The sequence below is a fragment of the Sceloporus undulatus genome, chromosome 4, assembly GCF_019175285.1.
Source record: "Sceloporus undulatus isolate JIND9_A2432 ecotype Alabama chromosome 4, SceUnd_v1.1, whole genome shotgun sequence".
NCBI lineage: Eukaryota > Metazoa > Chordata > Lepidosauria > Squamata > Phrynosomatidae > Sceloporus > Sceloporus undulatus.
Genome location: NC_056525.1, coordinates 31,028,397 through 31,052,529, shown reverse-complemented (window position 1 = coordinate 31,052,529; position 24,133 = coordinate 31,028,397). Strand labels below are relative to the sequence as shown.

The 24,133-nt window shown below is 39.1% G+C and overlaps 2 protein-coding genes and 1 long non-coding RNA gene across 3 annotated transcripts in view; 1 reads left to right on the top strand and 2 right to left on the bottom strand.

Annotated features, from left to right (window-relative positions):
• Positions 1-18,953, bottom strand: part of HNF4A (hepatocyte nuclear factor 4 alpha) — an 83,689-nt gene extending 64,736 nt beyond the window's left edge. The window contains exon 1 of the mRNA XM_042461509.1: positions 18,852-18,953. Within this exon, the coding sequence (XP_042317443.1) occupies positions 18,852-18,900 (49 nt within the window). The 5' untranslated portion in view covers positions 18,901-18,953. The remainder of the gene's footprint in view (positions 1-18,851) is intronic.
• Positions 1-24,133, top strand: part of LOC121927694 — a 75,613-nt gene that overhangs the window by 18,059 nt on the left and 33,421 nt on the right. The gene's annotated exons all lie outside the window — the stretch shown is intronic.
• The window catches only part of R3HDML (R3H domain containing like), a 27,964-nt gene continuing 27,507 nt past the window's right edge, over positions 23,677-24,133 (bottom strand). Inside the window, exon 5 of the mRNA XM_042461529.1 lies at positions 23,677-23,897. Coding sequence (XP_042317463.1) covers positions 23,765-23,897 — 133 coding nt within the window. The 3' untranslated portion in view covers positions 23,677-23,764. The remainder of the gene's footprint in view (positions 23,898-24,133) is intronic.

The following is a 24,133-nucleotide window of genomic DNA, read 5'->3' as shown; positions in this document are numbered from 1 at the left end:
TTTAAACTTTTTTGCCATGTTTTTCTATACTAAATGCCCAAGAATACCAAAACTAAAAAGACCACAATAAAAACTAACATACAATAACACACATACATATATCACTGCTGATAATATATTCTTGGGGTACTTGGGTGTATCTCACTTATCAATCTTCTAACTTATTAAATTCAACTAACCTGCCAATTATCTGGCAGCAGAGATTAAATAGTACAAAATGTTTACACTTTTGACATTGATGACCACTATATTTAGGTTTTACCTATGAATTTATGAAGCAGCTGTAGAGTGTCAGACACTTGATCCGGCAGGCCTTATATTGTCTACTCTAATTAGAACTAATAGACTGCAAGGTTCATTGCTGTGTTCCTTCAACTCACTTCTGATTTCAGGAGAACTGATTGCAGGATGTTCTTGTCAAGATTTGTAAAGAGGAGGCTTGCCACTGCCTTCCTTTGAGGCTGAGAGAGCGTGACTTACTCAAGGTCACCCAGAGGGTTTACATGGTTGCACGAGGATTCAAACCCTGGTCTCCCTGAGTCTTAGTCCAGTATTCATACCATTACACCTCACTAGGCACTCAAACTGCTAAACCACACTAGGCAGGGTTCTTTCTTCATTGCTTGTAAGTAAAGATAGAAGGAATTTTTAAGTGAGAGCAGATAAGTTTCTTCACCTTAAGGACAGTGATTATCAATAGTGAAGAGCTGAGCAGATACAGCTGTTTTCAAAATATAACCCAAACATAAAGAATGATGTCTGTTGTAACATAGGTGTTACCTATCAGTACAACTATTTCCCCATGTTCTATCATCATCATCATCATCATCATCTTATGATTATGATTTTATGGTCTTCCAGGTATGCAATACAATACAAAGTGTTGGTTATTACCTATAAAGCCCTATATGGCTTGGGCCCGAGTTACTTGAAGGAACGCCTCTCCCCATATAGTCCGCCCCGCACTCTCAGAACATCAGGAAAAAATTTATTAGTACACCCTAAGGTGAGACTAACAGTAACCCACCAGAGAGCATTTTCATCAGCTGCACCAATGTACTGGAATAAACTTCCAGAAGAGCTTCGTACGATCCCCACATTGGACGCCTTCAAAAAGGCTTTAAAGACCCACCTCTTCCGATTAGCATTTCCTTTGGACTCCTCATAGAGACTGTCTCCCCTGATACGAATGATTAACCACAATTGATAGATTCCTTGCCTGTTTTATTGATTGCATGTTTTATCAATGATTGATTTTATTGGTTTTTATTGATATATACATTGAGATGCTGCTTTTATGATGTAAAAGTTTTAAATGATTCTGTGAACCACTTTGATCGCTTCAGAAGAGTGGTATATAAATAAAGCATATTATTATGCCTGATTGGAATCCAGATCATCAATTATTCAGATTCTATCCAAGAGTCTGGGAATCAGTGTGATATCATCAGATAACGTAACATGTTGCAAGTAGTGGCACTTTTTGTAATTGTGCAACTGTGAATGTATCTATGGAGATTTCATTCAGAGGTTTTGTCAGTCTCTTTGGAATTGCTCCTGGGATACCTATCATCTGTCATCCAGCCATTGGTGCTACTTTTTCCTGGCAGTGTGATTGCGTGCCCCCAGGAGGCAAGAGGCTGTTGAGCATAGCATTGCTACTGGTAGAGTCTCCAACATAACACAGGTATTTGCTAAAGGGCTGGACATCAGACAAAAAATGGTTAATGGGATATACAGTATCTTTTGCTAGGCAACCAGAGCAAGATACTTTCAAGCTACTGGAAGGCCAACCACAGAGAAAGAAATAGCAGCAGAGAACAGATTAATAATGGAATAATTGTTGTTGTTTTTAATTCATCTATTTATTTTAAGAAGTTAGAAAAACCATACATTCCATACACCAAGATGGGAGAAAGCCAGAATGTAACCCAGTGAAACCTTTTTTGCCCTTCACATTCTGTACCAAAGCTATATAAGGGAGTCAGGCAGGCGGGCAGGAAGAAACCACACCAAGGTCAACAGAGAACACTCACAAATGGGGCCAAACACAGTAGCTGAATTATGGTGCTGTAACTTCCCTAAACGTTTACACTAGCATTGCAATAGCAAGAATCACTATATTGACCCCAATTCAACAAAGGACAATAGCTTAGTTTTTAAGGTACCACAAGTGCCTCATGTTTTTTACTGTAACAGCAATTCCTTTAAGATGTGACAAATGCCATAGTTCACCTGCATCCCCACTTTCTGCTCCTTTACTGAAGTATGTTCGTTTCTCTATCAACAAAGAGTTTTGTAGCACCTTAAAAACTAGCCACTTTTATTTGATAGGATCTTTTTGTGGACTGCAGCCCACTTCATCAGATACTACAGGCACCAGCTGGAGCTTCTGGAAGCTGAAATCAAAAACATCTGGAGTTTGAGAAACACTGATCTAGGCCACAGGAACTGTGGAAAAGGAAGAAAGCAAAAGAACCTCATTCCTCATCAAGGCCATTATAGTTGACAACTTCCCCATCCCATAAGGGTGTGTGTGTGTGTATACACACATACATATAGTTTATCATCATCATTATTATTATACATACAGAAAAAGAGAAGAAAGAAAATAAATGGGGAATAATAAATGCCTTAGGATAGAATCATTGGAAGAGACCACAGGGCCTGTTCAGCCATGCAGAAATACACAATCAAAGCACTCTGAGTCCTAGCAAATGCCATCCAGCCTCTGTTTAAAACCTCCAAAGAAAGAGACTTCGCTATACTACATCCATTATCACTGAAACATTCTTAAATATGCAGACTGTTAAAAGTACAATACTGTATGTATTTAGTTGGAGAGCCAGTGTGGCGTACTGGTTTGAGTGCTGGACTAAGATTCTAGAGACTAGGGTTCGATTCCCAGCTCGACCATGTAAACCCACTGGGTTTCTCAGCCTTAGAGAAAGGCAATGGCAAACCTCCTCTGAAGAAACTTCTCAAGAAAACCCCACCTGAGGGTCGCCATAAGTCAGAAATTACTTGAAGGCATACAACAACAACAACAACAACAACAACAAAGTATTTAGAAGTGCCTTCCATGCACTTGTTCTGATTTGGCAGGCAAAATCCTGATTAATTATCTGCCATCTGACATTTTCAGCTGCTTTTAAAATGTCCCAGTTTCTTTCTTGTCTTCCTACTTTCCCTCTTTGTCCTTGGCTTACTTCAGTAAGTTTGTGTGTTTTTCCTCATTAATAACATTTGCCACCTTGACTGTACTATGATGTTGCTTAGCCATATTTCATCTGTGAAATACTGGAAGATATAATAAATAAATAAAACTTTTATTTATATCCCGCTCTTCTGTTGCAAAACAATTAGAGTGGCTCCAAATGTCCAAGATATGCCTCCAAATGTTTAGTATAACTTACTCCCAAATAAGTAAGTATATAGGCTAAATTGCACATAGAGTTTACAGTTCCTTGGAAAGCTTAATGACAATCACTGTCTCAGTATTTTTTTTAAAGAATTCAGAGATATAGCTGTGTTAGTCTGTAATATCAGTATTGAAAGAGATCTTGTAGCATCTTTGAGACTAATTCTCAGTCTCAAAGATGCTACAGGATATCTTTTCATATTAATATTTCTTAGCACTTAATCCTTTAGTACACTTCTGACCTGAGAAGGCTTGATTACATAGGAGTCTTGGGCAGTGCAATGTTGTCAGATCATTTCAGACCTTGTATGGCATGGTGAGAGAGAAACATGGATGTTTCTGCCCAGCATCCTCCATTGGGGGTCTATGCCAAAAAGAAGCATTATTGTCAATATTACATTGATAATTTAGCCATTACCTTTCTAAAACTGTGCTAGGATGGGTGCCCAGTTTGGTGCAAAAGGCACTCGTGCATCATATGTGTTTACAAATCTCCAACTGTGGAAGTAATACTTTATGAAGATTTTAAGCAGAGACTGGTGGCAGATTAGCAAGGGCGATAAATCCAAGACTTGGGAGGAAGGAGGTGAGGCCCTGGCGCTGGCTAATTCTCTCCATTAGAAGCTTTGAGTCATAAAGTTGGTGTACCAATGTGTGATGGGTGTCACTTATGTGTCAGCAAACACTCTTAGCAAGACCTCATTATTGATTTGGACCGGATAAAAAGGCTGTTCTACCACTTGTTCAGGTTTGCGCAGGTTTTATGACTCTTGTTCTGAGGAGTGTCAATGTGTTTGGTTTTGCCTTATTCCCTCAGGTCTCCTGTTGACATTGGCTGTGCTAAGTAGTGTGTGTGTGTATGTCTCAGCGCCACTCCAGGAAGCCCAAACGTCTGGCTGCCTTATGATCTACCCCCACCTTTTCATTTTCCTATTTCCATGGTTGTACCTGTTTGGACACACCCAATCCCCAACCTTAGGCTTTCCATCTTTTAAAAAAATATGCAAGTATACCTTTTTCTTCAAAGTATGAATAGGTTCCAGAGAATTCCTTTCTATGCCTTTATTGAATGGTAGCTGATCAAGTGAAGAAACAAAGGCCATGCTTTGTCCTACCCCAGGCCTGCCAGTGCCTGGTTAGGGTGGTAAATCTTTGGGGTGAAATACAACTAGGAGCAGTAAAGTGGAAGTGCAGGACAGCAAGCAGAGATAGAGACCAAGGAAGGGTTTGGGGACTTTTGTTTCTTTGTTTTTGTTCTATTCTATTTTGTTTTGTTTTGTTTGCAAAAGCTTTGTAACCTGTCAACAGCCTCAGCCCTTTCTGGTGATTGTTTTTCAGGATATGTGCCACTGTGATCAGGGGCAAATGTATTTGCCCATTCACTATAATAATAATAGTAATAATAATAATAATAATAATAATTTCTTGCCCGCTTCTCCCCATGGGTCAAGGTAGGGAACAATGATAATTAACAGACAAACTACACCAGTTAAAAAGGCATCAGCTAAAATACACATCAGTTTAAAAGGACAAATAAGATGAACACATATTAAAACAATCCACATTTCAAATTCATCATTTAAAATTCACAATTTAAAAATCATCTGGATAAGCCTGCCAGAAGAGACTGGTCTTTAATGCTCTTCTAAATTTGGACAGCATATTCAGCTGTTGAATCTGATCCAGCAGGTCATTCTACAGTTTAGGGATGGCTGAAGAAAAAAGTCCTCTGGCTGACAGTTACCAACCTATTCCTGTCTGACTGGAGTAAATGTCCACTAGAGACCTGAGTATACTGGATGGATTATATGGGAAGAGGTGATCCTATATGTAACCATGAAAAGTTTTAAAAGTAATAGCCAGCACTTTGTACCTTGCCTGGAAACTAATTTGCAGATAGTGGAATGATTTTAATATTGGTGTAATATGATCACTCCTGGATGTCCCAGTCATCCATCTGGCAAAGAGGGTATGAAGCACTCTGAACTGATTTCATGATGATGTGATGTAGCCAATGATAATGTCACCTACTCCATTTTTGGGGTGGGGTGAAAGGATACCAGTTATAAGGGAAAATGGCACTGAAAGAGAGAGCAGGTCATATCAGAAATACTATGTTCTCTATTTAGTCTCTGTTCAAAACCAGCATCTTTCTCTCTTTCTGTAGCTAAGTGCAAAAAGAAAATGACAGGTTGATTGTACAAACAAACCCAATTGCCTTGGATACTTTAAAAGGAGAAAGCATCCGGTGTTGCCACAAATTTTTCACATCCCAGGCAATGTTTCTCACCATTTTGAATTCTGTGCAATTACCCAAATATTACAAAAATTACTCCTCAAAATATGCAAGATCTCTTGAAAACCACATGTTCCCCCTCAAATGATGCTGTGTGGCACTGAGGAGAAAATTCTTCATATTTTCTCATTGACTGCACAAGGACAAAGTTAGGATTTACATCCCTAGTTCATTGCTGCTGCCCTAGCAAATATGTGCAGTTAAGGAACAATTCTGCCATACACTTTGTTTTGAAAGTGCCCTTGCCAATAGGATCATCATTTGTTTTGAAGTTTCTTGCATTATGGAGTGCTGTTAAAGAGCCCATCCTTCCTGTGCCATTTGTGTATGTATCTATGGATTAACTTACAATAGATGCTGTATAAATACTTTATCGACAATTGCTGTAGGATTAACAAGATTTACCCAGTAGTCCACTTGGGCAAGTCAGAAGGACAAGTCTAATCCACATCTCCTTGTGTTACTAGGAGAAGAACCTATCCTGTTTTCTCCCTTTCCTTGAATCATGTCAGTTAATGCAGAACAACTTCTTTGCTCCAGAGATACTTATATGTGATGCATTATCCATTTCTCCCTTATCCCCAACCCAATCAGAGCAGAGAAAAGCTAGTTGTTGTTTTTGGTTTGTTTTTGTTTTTTACCATAAGTCTGAGAATTTCCCATCTAGGATGTGTAGTGGTCATACTGGAATGGGGATTCAGGGAGCTTTCGTGCAAAAAAATGAACTTTTTTACATCCTACACCAGAGTATTGAAATAGTTTGTGAATCCTGTAACAGCTTAATGAAACCAGAATCCCACCATGAAGCAGCAACTCTCCAAAGGTTACTAGGCCAGGGACATTTTATTTTAGCATCTGCTAATGCCAAATTAGCCAGACAACTTTGGGGTGTCATATTGAGGATGGAGCAAGCTTGTTTTCTGCTGCTCCAGAACACACGATCCAAACAATGGATGTAAGCTACAGGAAAAGAGATTCCACCTCAACATTAGGAGGAACTTCCTGACAGTAAGAGCTATTTGATAGTGGAACACACTTCCTCGGAAAGTGGTGGAGTCTCCTTCTTTGGTGATTTTTAAACCAAGGCTGGATGGCCATCTGTCAGGAATGCTTAGATTGTGAGTTCGTGCATGGCAGGAGGTTGGACTGGATGGCACTTGTGATCTCTTCCAATTCCATGATTCTATGAATCTAGTTTGTCACAGGCAGGATCAAAAACACAGAGTGCATCTACACTGTAGAAACAATGCAGTTTGATACTGCTTTAACTGCCATGTCTGCATCCTACAGAATCCTGGGGTTTGTAGTTTTGTGAAGCACCAGCATGCTTTGGTAGAGAAGTCTGGCGACCTTGCAAAATGACAGATCCGAGGATTCCACAGGATGGAGCCACAACACTTAAAATGGTGTCAAACTGCATTATTTCTACAGCGTAGATGCATCCACAGACAAGCAAACCAGCAGTTCCCTTCAGCAGGGCAGTCACATGTACCTTTATTCTGCTTGACCACTGTCTAGGGCAGTGAGTCTCAAAGTGGGCAGTACACCCCCTGGGGGTGGTGGGACAGGAGGTCAGTGAGGAAAAGGGGGTGGCAGGGGGACCTTCAGTCAGATGGTCGCATGCAAGAAAGACAAGGGGAACCAGTAGCTGTAAGGATCATAGTGGGGATGAGGAGTTAGAGCAAGTGATGATGAGGGAGAAGCAGCAGGAAAAAGGAGCTTTCACATCTTGGATCTGGGTTAAGCTTTGTGAGCTTTGCCAGGACTTGGCTGGCAGGTTGGAGCTGCATTGCTGCTCCTGATTCCTTTTGTAGGGATAGGCTGAGAGAAGAGATAGCAGAAGAAACAAAGGAGGGGGAAGAATATCCAGGGTCAATTATTTGAAAGAGTCCTCCACCTCTCAGATTGAGAGTCTTTCCTCACCAGGAAGAAGCTTTTTTGCACCCAGCAGGCACAGGGAATGTCTGGCCCTCTGTAAGATGTTGCTGAACTGTAACTGCCATCAGCATAGCCAGCAGGGCCAATAGTAAGGGTTCATGGGAGCCATCAAGCATAGTATTTATGAATCAGAAGAGCAACAAAATTGCTACTCCACCTTAGATTTAAAAAAAAACATAAGGGTTTGTCATACCACGGTAAAGGAGTCAGGCAAGGCTGCATCCTTTCACCCTATCTGTTCAACTTGTATACAGAAAATATTATACAAAAAGCAGGTTTGAACATAGAAGAAGGAGGAGTGAAAATAGAGGAAAGGAATATCAACAATCTAAGGTATGCAGACAACACAATGCTACTAACCAAAAATATCACAGACTAAGAGCAACTACTAAGTAAGATCAAGGAAGAAAGTGCAAAGGCAGGCTTATTGTTGAACATAAGAAAAACAAAGATAATGATGAGGGAGAATTTACACAAATTCAGCCTAGACGATGAGGAAATGGAAATAGTAAAAGAGTTGTTATACCTAGCATCAAGCATTGATCGGAGTGGGGGCTGCAGTCAAGAAATCATAAGAAGACTAAGAATGGGGAAGGCAGCTATGAAAGATCTAGAAAAGATCCTAAAATGTAAAGATATACAACTGAGCATGAAAGTTAGAATTGTACAAGCCATTGTAGTCCCTATTTCCATGTATGGATGTGAGAACTGGTCAGTTAAGAAAGAAGATAGGAAGAAAATCAATTCAGTGGAGATGTGGTGCTGAAGAAGAGTGCTGAGGATACCATGGACAGCCAAGAAGTCAAACAAATGGGTCTTAGAACAAATCAAACCAGAAATCTCTTTGGAAGTCACGATGACTAAACTAAGGCTGCCATATTTTGTTCACCTCATGAGAAAGCATGACTCATTGGAAAAAACAATAATGTTAGGAAAGATGGAGGGAAGCAGAAAGAGAGGAAAGCCACATGCTAGATGGATGGACTCTATAAAAGCGGTCACAGGTATCAGTTTGCAGGAACTGAGCAGAGCATTGGAGGACAGGGAATCTTGGAGATGTCTCATCTACAGGGTTGCCATGGGTTGAGATTGACTTGAGTGGGATAACAACAACAACAAAATGACTTAGGTATTGGTAAAAAGAGGGCAATGCTGCCATGGGCTTGTGGTAGCAACAATCTCTCCCTAATTCTTCCCAATCCAACAAACACACACGTGTGTGTGTGCCTTTAGATTGCCTGTTGACTTATGGTGACCTCATGAATTTCATAGGGTTTTCTTAGGAAAGGAAAGCTCAGAGGTGGTTTTGCCAGTTCCTTCCTCTGAAATATAATCTAAGCCACCTAGTATTCATTGGCAGTCTCCCATGCTAACCAGAGCTGACTATGCTTAGCTTCCAAGAAGGTGCCTTTAGGGTGTTCAGACCACTGCTATAGCTAGCATGAAAACCACTTAAAGGCTGAGGGCTTATAAGGTTAAATAGCTTGGAGCTATTGAAAGTAATTTCAGGTGAAGCTTCTACAACGCCTTCTCACTGCTTCATTCACTAACTATTAGGAGGGTTCCTCCACTAAATGTTCCCGTAGCAGGCAACCAAACAGAAAAGACCATTAAAAAACAACAACACTTAAATGAGAAAAAAAAACCCACATCATGCTGAACTCTAATCATTGAGAAAGAAAGGATACTAAATTTCATACATGTGATCCTTTTATTGCTGTTACAAACATAAAATGTAATCATTAATAGCTTAGAATTTTTCTTCATAATTCTTCATATCACTAGCCGTATGTAAACATACAGAGTGAGCCAGTATGGTGTAGTGATTTGAATATTGGACTATAACTCTACAGACCAGGGTTTGAATCCCTACTCAGCCATGGAAACCCACTGGTCATCTTGGGTGAGTCACACTCTCTCAGCTCCAGAAAATCCCATGATAGTCTTGCCTTAGGGAAGCAATAAGTCTGAGATGACTTGAAGGTACACAACAGCACAACAGTAGTGTAAACCTAGACAAGTGATGAAGACATTCAGCCACAACCATCCAAGTCTTCTCTGTGGAAAAGAAATTAAATGCATTGGGGTTGTTGTTGTTTTGACATTTTTGCCCTCTTGAGAAAATTCCCCAAAGCCTTTGGTTGAGAACTCGTTTATAACATCTACAGCTACTTCCATTACTAGCTATTACAGTATAGATATGCAGAAGAGCAGCCCTTGTCAGTGAACAGAGAAAAATTGGTGTTTACCATCAACCTCATTGGGGCAGCCCTTGGTCTGAGAAGTGGCAGTGCCCTCCTCTGCTTGGACTATGAGCTGCCAGTGCATATCATATTTTCCTTGCCAACATCTGGCAGAAAGGGCAATTTACAACTGAACCACTCTGATGAGAAGATTCTTGGGCTGCTGACAAGGGAAGAAAGAGGAAGTCAATAACTGATTGTTAGCTTATATAACTGATTGTATAGTTGCTTCAACACACAGTTTGTAGATCAAGCCACCCTTACTACAGCACAACAAACCTGCCATAAGTATACATAACTGCTGGGGACATGGCAAAGAATTTTCTGACTCTTTCGCCACACAACCCACACTCCCAGAATGACAACAAAGGAACAAGAAGAGATGTTAAGGGAAAAGCTCTTCCCTACAATATATAGACATCTTCCCTCCCACAATGGGCTTTCCTTAGAGATGTGTGCCTCATCAATTAGACTTGGAAAATAATTTATCCTGTGTTTGCTTTCCCATGACCAATAACAAAACAAATCACACTAAATGCAAAATACGTAGGTGAGAATAATAATGTGTAATCTTTCAACACTTGTGAAGGCACCTCTTCTAAAAATGTGCTAAGAACTATTGTCTAGTTCAGGGGTGAGCACAATGCAGCATGTAGACTACATTGAGTCCTCTAGGGCCATTTTCATGGTTCTTGCTTCCAAATGCATCTGTGCCCTCTGGGGGCATGGTAGCAATTTTGCCATTTTATTTATTTATATTTATATTTTACTGGCTGCCTCTGGGACATTTTACACCTAGGAGAGGCTTTTCTAAAAATTGGCAAGTGAGCCAGTGACCAGAAGGGATTTCCTTTCCATTTCATTTTGCAAAACAGGCCTCTCCTGGGTCTAAAGCAGCCCAGAGGAGGTCAAAAGCATGGCAAATATACTGTCCACAGGGTCCAGAAGGCATTGGGGAGCAAAAATATATTGGATATTTTTGCAGTATCTGCCCCCCAAAGTCTCCTGGAGGCCATTTGAGGCCCTGTAACTCCAACCAGTTTCCCATCCCTGGCTCTGTTTTGGCCCTTAATTGTGTAAATAAGCTGGGAAGGGTACTACTAGTGAACATGTGAAACTGGGAAGGGTAGTATTTATGAATATGTGAAAGTGACTCTGCCAACACTTAATTACCCACAACAGCACCCAGATGCCTATGGGAAACCCATAAACAGAATATGAGGGCAATTTCCCACTCCTACTGTGGTATGCCAGCAATTGGTGTTCAGGTATATATCTGCTGTGTCAGTATGAATTGTATGAATTGACTGTGTTTTTTTTTTAAAAATGTATTGGTTTTATAAGCTATTTTAACTGGTATTTTTTTAAAACTGATGTTATATGTCTAATCTGTTGCATTTTAATTTGTTGTTGTTTCCCACTTCCTCCATAGGGAGAGATGGGTAAGAAATAAATAATAAGAAGAATAAGATTATGTTGTTGATGATGATGTTGATGATGACAATCACTACAATCATTGGGGTTCTTCGAGATGGATGGTTTTTTAAATCTTTTTAATTAATTAATTAACTTTTTTGCTACCATTGACTTGGTGTCTGCTGCTATTAACTACTAGTTGCATTTCCACAATCTGCTGCCAAAGTCTGGTGTTGATGTGTACGTGTGTGTGTGTGTGTGTGTGTGTTGTACCTATGGGGGCATCTTTCCATATTCTGTCCACACAATAGGCTTGACATAGCCATTGCTTTGGTGCCTTTCACCACACATCATTTTCTTGACTTCTTGTAGAAAATTGTAAAGTCCAGCAGGATACCTAGTTCAAACATCCAGTCGTCAATAGTTAAAACTCAGGAAACCTTATTAAGAAAGTATAGCTCCAGTCTAATGACAATCATTGTGAGAACAGACCAGTGTTAAAATTGCCTAATTAAATTACACACAGTTTCAAAGTTCAGGTGGGCTTCATTCTTATTTGTTATAATTAATACAGTGATCCCTTGGTATCCATTGGAGTTTGGTTCCGCGACCTCCCATGGATACCAAAATCTGTGGATGCCCAAGTCCCATTCAGTACACTGGCATAGTAAAATGGTGTCTGTTATATAAAATGGCAAACCGACATTTGTTTTTGGATTTATTCATTTATTTATTGAATATTTTGAATCCGTGGATGGTTGAACCCATGGATAAAGAATCTGTGGATACAGGGGGCAGCAAACTCCATACTGCCCTCTTCTTTGTTGTTACAACCAGATTCTTTCACAGAAACAACCTTGGACGGGCTTCACTCATGCTTGCTTTCCTTCCAGTATTATTTGAGATCTGTGTATGAGATCACCACAACTTAGCAATATTATTTTTATTGTATAAACCATCACTCCTAATTCCCAATATTTTATGGCAGGCAAGTTGCCTATGCAGCTCCTAGCAATGATATTTTTCAACAAAGATGTCTCTCTGTGTGTGTGTTGTGTTAAAGAGTTAAATTGACATTTAATTTGTGAAAAATTCTATGAGATGTTTAGTTTGCAACACAGGAGAACCATCTCACTGCAAAGGCATCACCTCTTTCCAAGTTGCCTTGGAAGTAAACATTGGAGCTAAACATTGTAATTCCTCATACACTGTGGGTCATTTAACTAACTGCTAGCTTAATAACTCAGTCCAGAGAATCGTTTGCACTGAAATTTCAACTTAAGTCGAACGCTTTGTTTAAAAGATAAATTTAATTAAGTTGCCCTTTTTTGGTAGCAAATGTTCAACTTAATTCATAATTTAACTGATTTTAGTCAGTTCCACTTTAGTGCACTGTTTTGTGTGAGACCATTTTTAAAAATTACTTTTTTTAACAAAAGAGTGCCTGCTGTTCTGCGCAAGGAGATTGCAAGTAAACATTTTTCTGTGAAACAAGATTGCAAATTGGACTGTAAATCTCACTAATTTGATAGGAAAATGCTGGGCTGCATCTATATTGCAGGGTTAATGCAGTTTGACACTACATCCTATGGAATCCTGGAATTTGTAGTTTGTTGTGGCACCAGAGCTCTCTGACTAAATTTCTCACAAAACTACAATTCCCAGAATTCCATATCATTGAGCCATCACAGTTAATGGAGTGTAAAACTGCGTTATTGCTGAATGTAGATGCAGCCCTAATCTCTTGTTTACTTGATTTCACACCTGGATTTAATTGGACAAGAGGATCTCAGTTTCAAAATCCAGTTCATTCTCAACAAGCTTCCCAGAAAACCTACCAGTTCAATTTCCCTTGCTTGTCAGTTGCTCTTAAACTTGGAAGTGCATATCAAGACTAGAGAAAGGAATGGAATCCCCAACATATCATCCACTTTCTCTCCAGGATTTCAGCTAGGATTCTTTCCTAGCCCTCCCTGGAGATCCCTGCTATCATTGCATGGTCATATGAGATTGGGTGAGTTAAGCGTGATAAAAAGAAGGGACATATATCTACAGCAATATTATTGTCTCCTCTGATCTTCACTGAATCTCCAGGCTACTTGAGAAAATTTTCATTACAGATTCAGGGACTGAACATGGGTAAGTCTACACTTTGCTCCTGAGCTGCAGTCTCTTCCTCCAATGAGGTTCAGGTTTTAAAGTGGGGTGCCATTTATTTTATTATTTATGAGCTAGTTGTGATTCTTTCTTTCTTTCTTTCTTTCTTTCTTTCTTTCTTTCTTTCTTATTTTCTAGGCTAATTAATGCTTTTCCTGGTACTGTTCAGACATATCTCTCCTCAAATACTCTTTTAAAGAGTTCAGTCTGACATTAGCTCATGCAAAACATAGATCTTCCACAATCTTTTTCCAGACAGCCCTTGGCAGTAGGCCTTTTGGATGCCCTGAGTCCATGCTCTGCCATCCTTCATCTAATGTTTGGATAACATTGTAGCCTATCTGTATAGGAGGACTGTTCTCCTTCTGCCAACATTCAGCTCTTCTGCCTTTGCTCTTGGAACATCATCCTGTCCTCTCTCTGCTTTTTCCTTCTCCAGGTCCAGACACAGCTAGACTTGGCAGGTTTTTCTCATGACCAGCATTTAAACAAGAAGAGTTTGGGGAAGAAACAGAGAGAGTGCTCACTTTGTTTAATCCTTTGAAATAGATGGCAAAGAGATGTAGCTGGCTGCTAGGATGTCAAGTCATTTTTTCCTGAATCCAGCAGACAGATCTGGGGCCCTTTCAGACTACAGTTATAGTGCTATGGTTCTACCTCAACTGCCATGCTAACATCCCATAGAATCTTTGGATTTGCAGGGTTTTTTTTGGGGGGGGGGTATTAAGAATTCTCAGCCAAAAAGCACTAATACCTCACCAAGCTACAAGTCCCAGGATTTCATAAGATGCAACCATGGTAGCTGATATTATTGTTATTATTATTATTACATAATGCCATCAGTGTACATGGTACATCACAGAATAAAACAACAAAGACAGCCCTACCAAAGATGTTATATCTATCTGTCTGTCTGTCTGTTTACCTGCATACCTACCTACATATGGGAAAGAAGGAGTAATACAAATATAAAATTAATACAATACAATTCTAAAGCTTTGCAAAATGAGAAGGGTTTTGAAATTTAAAGACAAGGAAGGAAGCAACAGTCTGCAAACATTCAGGGAGACAATTCCAGGAATATGGAGCATCAAGTAAAAAAGAATGAAGCAGTCAGAGCCAAAGAGAAAACTCTTGGCTTAGTAAGAAGTCTAAAGTTCCTACAATAAAAATTCTGAGCAGGCCATTAAAGAGAAATATGGCTGAAAGATAGAACAGTTGTGTAGGGCTTTAAAAGTTTCAACAAGAAGAGTGTCTGCACACATATTCAAGTTGCTTGTTGACCTATGGTGACCCCATGAATTTCATAGGGTTTTCCTAGGCAAGGAATACTCAGAGGTGTACATATACATGGAGTGTATACAGTGTATACTTGCACATACATTCACAGTGTATACCTCCATATGAAAGCATCTTTAATTTTTTTAAAGACCACTATGATTAAAATTGGTCTCGGACTTGGAAGACCAAGGTTTAAATACTCAGCACAAAGCTCACTTGGATCATTGTTGGTTAGTCATTATGGGTCAACACTACTGGCCTTACAGGGTAATTGTGAGAAAAACTGAGTAGAAGAAAGAACCATGAATACTAACTCAAGGTCCTGAGGGTAAAAATGGAATTACCAACATGTTTCCATTTCAACTGACTATGAAACAAAATACTATGTAATTTTATGAACTAGAGTAACTTCAAGAATTCACTTGTTCTCTTCTTCCCTCATCATCAACTTTTCATTTGTTTCAGTTTCTTTTAGACTGTTAAGTCTATATACAGGGATGGTTTTGTTTTCACTGGTCTTATGTAAGCCTCTCTGGGAATGTATTCAGATTAAGATAATTACACTTCAAATAAATAATAATAAATACATACAGTATTTTGTTGTTGTTGTTGTTGTTGTTATTGTTGTTTGTCTTCAAGGTGTTTCTGACAAGAGGACCCTAAGACCCTATGGGGTTTTCTTGTCAATATTTGTTCAGAAGAGCTTTACAAATTGCCTTCCCCTGAGGCTGAAAGCTTGTGATTTACTCCATGGGTTTCATGGCCAAACTGGGAATCAAACCCTGGTTTCCAGAGTTGTAGTCCAAAACTCAAACCACTACACTACGCTGGATAATAATTTGAAGCTGCTCTTGGACTCTTTTAACATTTTGTTGTGAATTGAATATCTGGAACTTGCTTAAACTCCTACTATTAAACTTACGGTTTCTCCCTTCTTTCCACTGTAACAACAGCAACATGAATTCTGAAATCTCAGAAACTAACAGAGAGAGAGAGAGTGAAGCAAAATGAGACTCCTAGAATGTAATGGCTATATGGTAGCACTTTTATATTCATTCCCTAAAGCCAAGGAAAAGGATAGTACATACCACACATAGGAATTAATACTATACAGTTGGGGAACAACAACAAAAAGAAACAAAATAGTACACTGGTCCCTGCTGAATGTTCAGAAAAACAATATTGTTCTGAAATGAAAGGTAAGCTGCTTTTGCACTGTCCATTATACAAGAAAATCCTAATTTGTAGCATACTATTAGAAAAAGACAGAAAGTAGCTTCTGTTGTTAAATGCATGGCCTTGCTTTGAAGTAGGCATGAGTGACAGTTTCATATCTATCTGGGTTTTAAAAATAAGAATTAAATAAAATTAGCAACTTCTTTTCAAGTTCACTTTGTAAAGAAATTATTTTTTAAAAAAAAGAATGAAAAAGAAAAACTGATAGATTTGTCCAAGGTTTGGAGTGTTTAGCTCTTAAAAGTTTGGGTTTGAAGCACCCAGTTATGTTATTGCTCAATTACCTGTTGTTGTTTTTTTATAGCAGCTTGACAAACAGGTGCAATTCCATACTAGAAATAGCTGTATCTTTTGGATTTAGCCACAGTGAATGGAGAATTTCATTTCAGTTTCTTTTTAAAGAATGTACCAACATTCAAAAATTTATCTATAGCTGGGGAGGAAAGAACTTCAGGTTTAAAAAATTCAGAAGATATTATGAAAGGAAACTGGCTGTTTTCACCATCCATCCTTGTTTTAAATAAAAGCTGTTGCTGTTTACTCAATAGGAGCGGCATTTGCACTCCCACTGTTTTATTGCAATTATTACTTCTGTAGCGGAATCAGGATATATATAGGATATTACAGAATACTAAGTATCATTGGGGTCAAGCACCAGGCAAGCCATCAGGCTTCACAAGCTAACAAGCTGTCCATCTAAGTGATTCTGAACATAGTTTGGAAATGTTACTGCTGAGGACTACAGCTCCCAGAATTTCCCAGACTGCATGACGTCCGACCAAGACTAGCTCGGGAGTCTGAGAACTGCAGTCCAGAAAAGTAACTTTCCCAAAATCTACAGACTTCTTTTCAACCATGAAGTCCTTACACAAATAAGCAGTAGAAAGTCTATGCCCCAATGAGCTTGCAGTCTAAATTGTTCCAGTCACTTTGAAACCAGGTGAACACAGGAAGATGGAGAGAGAAAGAGAAAGTGAATGAGAGTGAAACAAACATATTGGAGGAATATATTATGCATGTGCAGTGGTATTCACTTCAAGCCCAGTTGTTCTTTGATGTTGGAAAATGCTCTTCCAGTTTAAGCGCACATGGCACAGGAAGTATGAGACAAAAGGATGTTTATCAATTCTCCTTGTTCACAACCTATTTTCTATATATGCAGATATAGAAGAAGCCAGACAGCATCCATGAAATGGAACTGAAAATATAACATCTGCTGGTACCCGGAAAATACTTAATGCTACTTCAGCCAGTTATTTACAGGGCACTCAATGAATATTTACCCCAAAGCAAGTAATTTTAAAGTAAAAATTGTAGGTTCAAATGGACATACTCTCCTGGTTTTTGGACACTCCATCAAGACAAATGGACACACACTATTTAATCAGTGAATTGATTGTTTCAAAGCCTTCTGCAAGTTATTATAAACCAAAAATAAAAACAATTTCCAAATATATAGCCTTTGCAATCCCAGATCAGTTGTGTTGTCAAAACCAATTTTCCCATATTTTGAGAAGAGGTGTAGATGCTTTTGTTTTTGATCCAGGAATTTTCTGGTGGTGGGCAGGATGTTGTGCTTAAATGTATTTGTAGCTCTATATTTATTTCCTCTTTTTTAAAAAGAAAAATTATTTCCAGTACAATTTTAATGTCAGGGTTGTATTTAGTGTATTTAGCATACACTCAAACACCTTTTGAATGGAAGAATGAATACATGGTCAGAAATTCTTTACAAATACCCTGCTGAGAAGCAAAATCTATTCTCAGATAAATCAATAATGGTACAAGGCATATCATTGTAAGTATCTGACCGCATAATGTAACATGAAAATAGGATTTAAAGTAATCCTCAATTGATACTTTTACATTGTACAGAATGAACTAAACATGTGTCACATAAAATCTTTTTTGCTTGACTGTATATTCAGCCTCTTTATAAACTTTGGGACAAAACTATGTCTCAGTCATGTTTAATACCAACATAAACATCTCCCTTAAAAGCTTGATTCTGTCAGTCTCCAGTTGGGCCACACAAAACGCAGAAAGGCTGGGTTCATTATATTGACTTACATGCTAATACATCATTCAGAAGTTCATTGAGAGGACCTACTCGATTTGGAATTAACCAACAGGATTCAAGAATCTACTTTGAGATTGGAAAGTCCACACTGGCCACTTGTAATAATTACATTTTGTTTTGCAAGCTTTTCTCACATAGAATTAAAGAAGGAGGGATAACTTTGGCTCATTGTTTCATAAGGTTCACTCTTATTTAGGTCAATAGAAGTAACCCTTGTCTCTTCAACAAACTAGGAGAAAGCAAAGTACAGGATGAGTCACCCTCATCCAGAATTCCAAAATCCAAAATACTTGAAAAACCAAAACATTTAACATGGGTGGCTGAGATAGTGATGCCTTTGTTTTCTTATGGTTCAACGTACACAAACTTTGTTTGATGCACTAAATTATTTAAAATATTGTATAAAATTGCCTTCAGGCAATGTGTATGTGTATATGAAACATACATGCATTTTGTGTTCAGACTTGGGTTCCATCTTCAAGATGTATCCGTATGTAATTATATGCAAATACAATATACCAAAATACAAAAAAACACAAAATTCATCTGGCCCCAAGCATTTTAGATAAGGGAGATCTATCCTTATGTTGAAATCCTCCACATGTAAAGCCTAGAAATGCATTTTGGACCAAGGCATAAAGGTCTCCATGCCTCTCAGATCCAACCCTCATGAGCATGACGGTTATACCCTCCTTAGATGTGTCCTGCCCACAATCTCTTACCTTCTCCTTTATTCTTTCTCATCAGCAGCAAAAAGAGGAGGATAGTAACTGGTGTACTCACCAAATGGAGCTTCCATCTTAGCGCTTAGCTGTGTGATTACATTGACCATTTCTCATTATCGTTATTCTAGAGAAAATGGAGAAAGTGTAAAATAACAAGAAAAGAAGCGGAGGGAAGGAAGGAAGGAGGGAGGGTGAGGAAACCTGCTTCGCCTGTTATCTTATTGATTCGCTTAATCAGGCCTAATGTGGGTGGAGATGTTAAATAGTAACCAAACTCGTATGGAAACCAACTTGCAAGGTGCCGTCTGCCACGGTAGCTATAGTAACTGTTCCCAAGCTTGAAACTCAAACATGACTTTATGGCACACTTTTAGGACTTCCACTGACACCTGGTTTCAGGCCTGGAGTGACCCGCATTGCCACAGATTTGCTTTTCTTCTTATTCTTCCTGAAGCACAAGCTAAAGGGAATGAGAACCCCAGAGCAAGGCAGACTTAGAAAACCGCCAGTTGGGAGGTGTGAACCAGGTCAGTTTCACAGCTGCTTAGACATGGGACATTTTATTGCCTGTGCTGAACAAACACAGAGAACAAAGGCGTTGTGTCTGTGTGTGCAAATGCATGAGGCCCCTCTCACCATCCTTGTTGATGTGCTCTGCATATACACCCAGGTGTACATTTATTTTTATGGAAAAGCATAGATGGTTGTCTGTTCGTTAGTGTTACTGTACATATACCGTGTTAATACATCTGGATTTGAGCAGATGTGAATATGCATAGCTGAGGGCTAATATGTGTGTGTGTGTGCGCGCGCATGTATGCATGTATGCAGGGAAGCGGCTCATACACACATGCATGCATGCACACACAGACATGCACATTTGAAATCCATTGTTTTCAACATTTAGAGTCTACTTTCAGCCATGCTTCCAGGGCAATTTTACATAAAAACAAATATACAAATGAAATCCTCTAAAATCAAATCAAAACAATAGTAGCACTAAAATGGAATGGGATGCTGGCATCAAACTGATAAAATATAGTTCATGACATACAGTACTTTCCAAAACAGTTGCAACACAATCTAGAAAAGTTACTTTTTGAGCCACAATTCCCAGCCAAAGACAGATTTGGATAGCTAAAGTTCATTGCTAACTATCAATAAACATAACAGAAACTCAGAAATGTTACTTTTTTAGACTATAGTTCCTATACCACTGTTCGCAGGTGGGGGGGGGGGACTGGATGCATCATCCTTCAGTGCCTTGTTCACCAGCATCACGGATCTCCATCCCTCAGAGCAACTGGCTTGATCTTTAAGATGGGGTTGAGGGCCAGTTTTTCCAAGCTGTACAATGTAATATAGTGGTGTTTTTGCTCCCTCTCATAGAGGTGATTCGAACCAACTGCTTGAAAAAAGCATCAGCCACAGTTGTGACAACACATCACTGCTTCTTTGGATTGGCTGGCTAAAGCCTGCATGGACTTTGTACTGTTTTAATGATTTGTTATTGTTTTTACTGATCCTTTGTCAGGCACCCTGGGAAATTCTATGGATAAAGAATGTAGTAAAAATGCTTAAAAGAAATTATAAGAGTATTGGATTTGAATGCAGGACACCCAAGTTTAAATTTTCACTTCTCTAAAGCTCACTGGATGGCACTAGGATTAAATTTGTCATTCTCACCTACCTCACTAAGTTTTTGTGAGAACAAAATGGAGAAGTTGTCTTGCATGCCACCCTAAGGTCTTTGGAAGAAGGAGTGACATAAAATGTATTAAAACAAAGAAAGAAATTGTCCTATAGATTAAGTGATTTTGTTATCCACAGAGGATCCTGGAACCAACCAACAGATACCAAGGGGCCACTGTATTCTTTTTTAGGCTTATTCCTAGACAAAGATGTTCTGGAAGGGAGATCTATCAATGGCTTCCATTACACTAAATCATGGGTGGGCATTGGTGAGTGTTGGAGGCCCATTTTCAGTACCTTTGGATCCTGTGTGGGTTATATTGCCCAACTCAAAGTGAAATTTTCAGTGAGTGGAAATCAATGGCAGTCACTTCTGGTCATTTTTACACATGATTTTGTGTGTTTTAGGGGGCTGCTCCAGACTTGTCAGGATATGGGAATATTTTTCATAACTATATGATACCATTACTATTCCAGTATTTCCCCCATGAATTTTTTGTACCAACAACAGTAATGTATTCTCACTGCAGGATGCCAGCCATCCCAGAAGTCTCTGTTACTGGCCACTGTAAGTGTTACATGTACCCATTTTCTCAGTCTGTTCCTCTGTATTTTGGGGCATTCCTACTGATTATTATTTTATTATTATTAACCTTTATTTATGAAGCGCTGTAAATTTACACAGCGCTGTACATACAATCTTTTTAAGTAGACGGTTCCCTGCCCTCAGGCTTACAATGTAAAAAGACATGACACAGAAGGAGAAGGGAGTGGTGGAGGGAAAGGGTAAGAGGTCCAGCAGTTCCTCTCTACCTCCAAGGCCTGGACCAAGGCAGATGACACTTTGAATGGGGGCACGCTTTTACTACAGTGGTTTCCCACTGACCACTGTTTCCTCATTGCTTTTCTGATTAAGAGAATGAATTTTTTCCCCACCCTTTATTTCTGAAGTTATAGTGCTAAAGTAGAACTGATGTAGCCTTATATCCCTAGAGCACCATGACTTTAGCAAAACTCTAATGGAAAATTAGAAACAGAAATACTGTATGAAATAAGGGATGTGAATACTGGAAGATGAACATATAAGGGGAGTTACTGAATTCATAGACAGAATGCCAGGGAAGCTGGGAAAACATGTCCACACAATAGGTTAACTGCACCTCAAGGGAGAGAAAAGTGTGGTTGAAAATAAACATGCCAATCGGGTGAGGTAGCACTATAACCAACAATATACCAGGACCAGAAACCTGGTGTATTTAATGGGTGACTGAATGCAAGAGCAGAAACTACCACTGCAATGCAGGAAATCCCAAAATACCCAACATTGCCTGGAAGTATTGGATAGTCTGAAGGAGCTTTCAGGGTACATGGATATTGTGGGTTGGCATTTAGGGGTTAAACCACACTCTCTAAAAACTGGGGAGTCAAGAACTGATTAGGACTGCCCCCCCTCCAAGACCGTATGCAGCCTGGCAGCCATACATTTCTTACCCCTGAACTAAAAAGAGTTCCTGTTCACAGAGGTGGTTTAATTATGAATAATAAGTACTGGAGACAAACATTTGTTGAATATTAAGTAATAGCAACCAAATTACTATTGTTGCTATGCACCTTCAAGTCATTTCTAACTAAGGTGAACCTGTCATGAAATTTTCTTGGCAGCCTTTGTTCAGAATGGGTTTGCCCTTGCCTTCTTCTGAGGCTGAGACAGTGTGACTTGCCCAGAGTCATCCAGTGGGTTCCCATGGCTGAGGGGGGGGTTAGAACTCTGGTCTCCACTGACCCCATAATAGGTTTCTTATAGGATTGACATAAGTCAGAAATGACCTGAAGGCATACACTATCAAATATTTTGAAAATTTGGGAGCTCATCCTGAAAGCCCCATACTGATGCTCACTGCAGGACAATTGTATTACTTTCTAACATTTATTTATGTAAATGTTTGCTTATTAGATGATGCATCATTAGGTGGATGCAATGGAGCTTTAGTTAGGATGAATAGAAAGGTCCCTAACTCCAGTGAGTATATTACAGTCCAAAAAGTCACCACTTTCTCCAGTCCTAGGACTCTAAGTTGACTATAATTCATTGGCCAAAGAAATATTAAAATATTAAAACAATGTTCATGGGTTGGGCACAGGTATGTATTATAAACTCAGACTCAAAACTTACTCTAAACTTTTATAGACAGAGCACTTTTGGAAGAAAGCTCTTGCACAATCCCTCCCACCCTCCCCAAATTGGGTGAACAAGGAGAACTGGCCTGGAGATTTTGCAGCATGTCCACAGAAAAAAAATGATTCTTTATACAATACAGGGCCAGTACACATACAGAATAATCAGAGAGGAATTCTTGGTTGACATGAGACATTTTGATGGAACATATGGGAATCTGCTTTGTGCAAATTCAGATGTGATTCTGCCAGAAGGTATAAACAGAAAACTGTTTTGGAAGAAAGAGCCCTCAGGATATGCAGGATATGTAGCTTTGAACAAACTCAGGAATCAGATTTGACTAGGTTAATACAGTGCATTGTTTATTAAAAAGAAATTATTCATCTATTAATAAAAAGCTGAAAAAATATTTGACTATAGTAACAATGAGGCATAATCAGTTTTAACAAGTAATATGAAAAGATCCAGATGACTGAATTGGAGATGATAGATTTTGCCCTTGAGATCATCACATGTTTTAGAAGTGGTTCAGAAAATGCAAGAATAACATTCAGAAACAATCCCTGCCTGAACAGTTAGCCACTGGTTCAGCAATGACTTCTTTTGATTTGAAAACATGTTGATTTCCCCCCTACCTACAAAGAATATGTAGATACAGCATCAGAGAAGGATTTGATTTAAACTGAAAGCCTATCAAATAGTCCTCCTTGTGGTGCCTGAATCATTTAAAAACATATGCAAACATACACATACACAAATCAGAAGAGTGGTCTGCAGTGCAGTGGAGTTTAAAAATCTCTTTCTAGTACAAAACTATGGAAACTGCAGGCCTCTCTCTCTCTCTCTCTCTCTCTCTCTCTCTGTGTGTGTGTGTGTGTGTGTACATACGTCATGATGGAAGTGTACTTGAAGCTTTATCAGTGTAGGAGAGAAGATCCAAATGAAAGGGAAAGAGAAAGCAGCCTAGGATGTCATGTGTATAAACAGTTCCTCTATTTTTGAATTCACTGTGTGCTGTGCCATGCAGCTTCTGCCATATTCAGTTGTGAGTCCCACTCCCAAGTTCTCCACATGTTGTAGAGCTCATCATGAATCTGTCATGTTCAGAACCAGCTCACTCTATTGGATCTGAGTCCAGAGTAACACATGTTATTGCTGCAGGTACCTCCATAACTAGGTGGGCAGGCTGAGCAAGGTCTCCCCATTTTGTAAGGTGCTTCTCCTATCCAGTTTCCCCTGGAAAGAGACAGAGAAAGGCAAAGCATAAGGTACATTTCATTGTTGGATGCCTGGATAGCACATTTACTCTCCAAAATCTTTGCTCTTGGAGAAGCTTATATCCATAAGAACAGAAAAAAGTCACTGTTTTATTAATGCATTTGTTTGTATCCTTTCCTATTTGCTTGTTTCAATACAGTCTTCACCTTTTTGTGCTTTCCAGATTGGAGTGGCTTATGCATTTGATTAAAAAA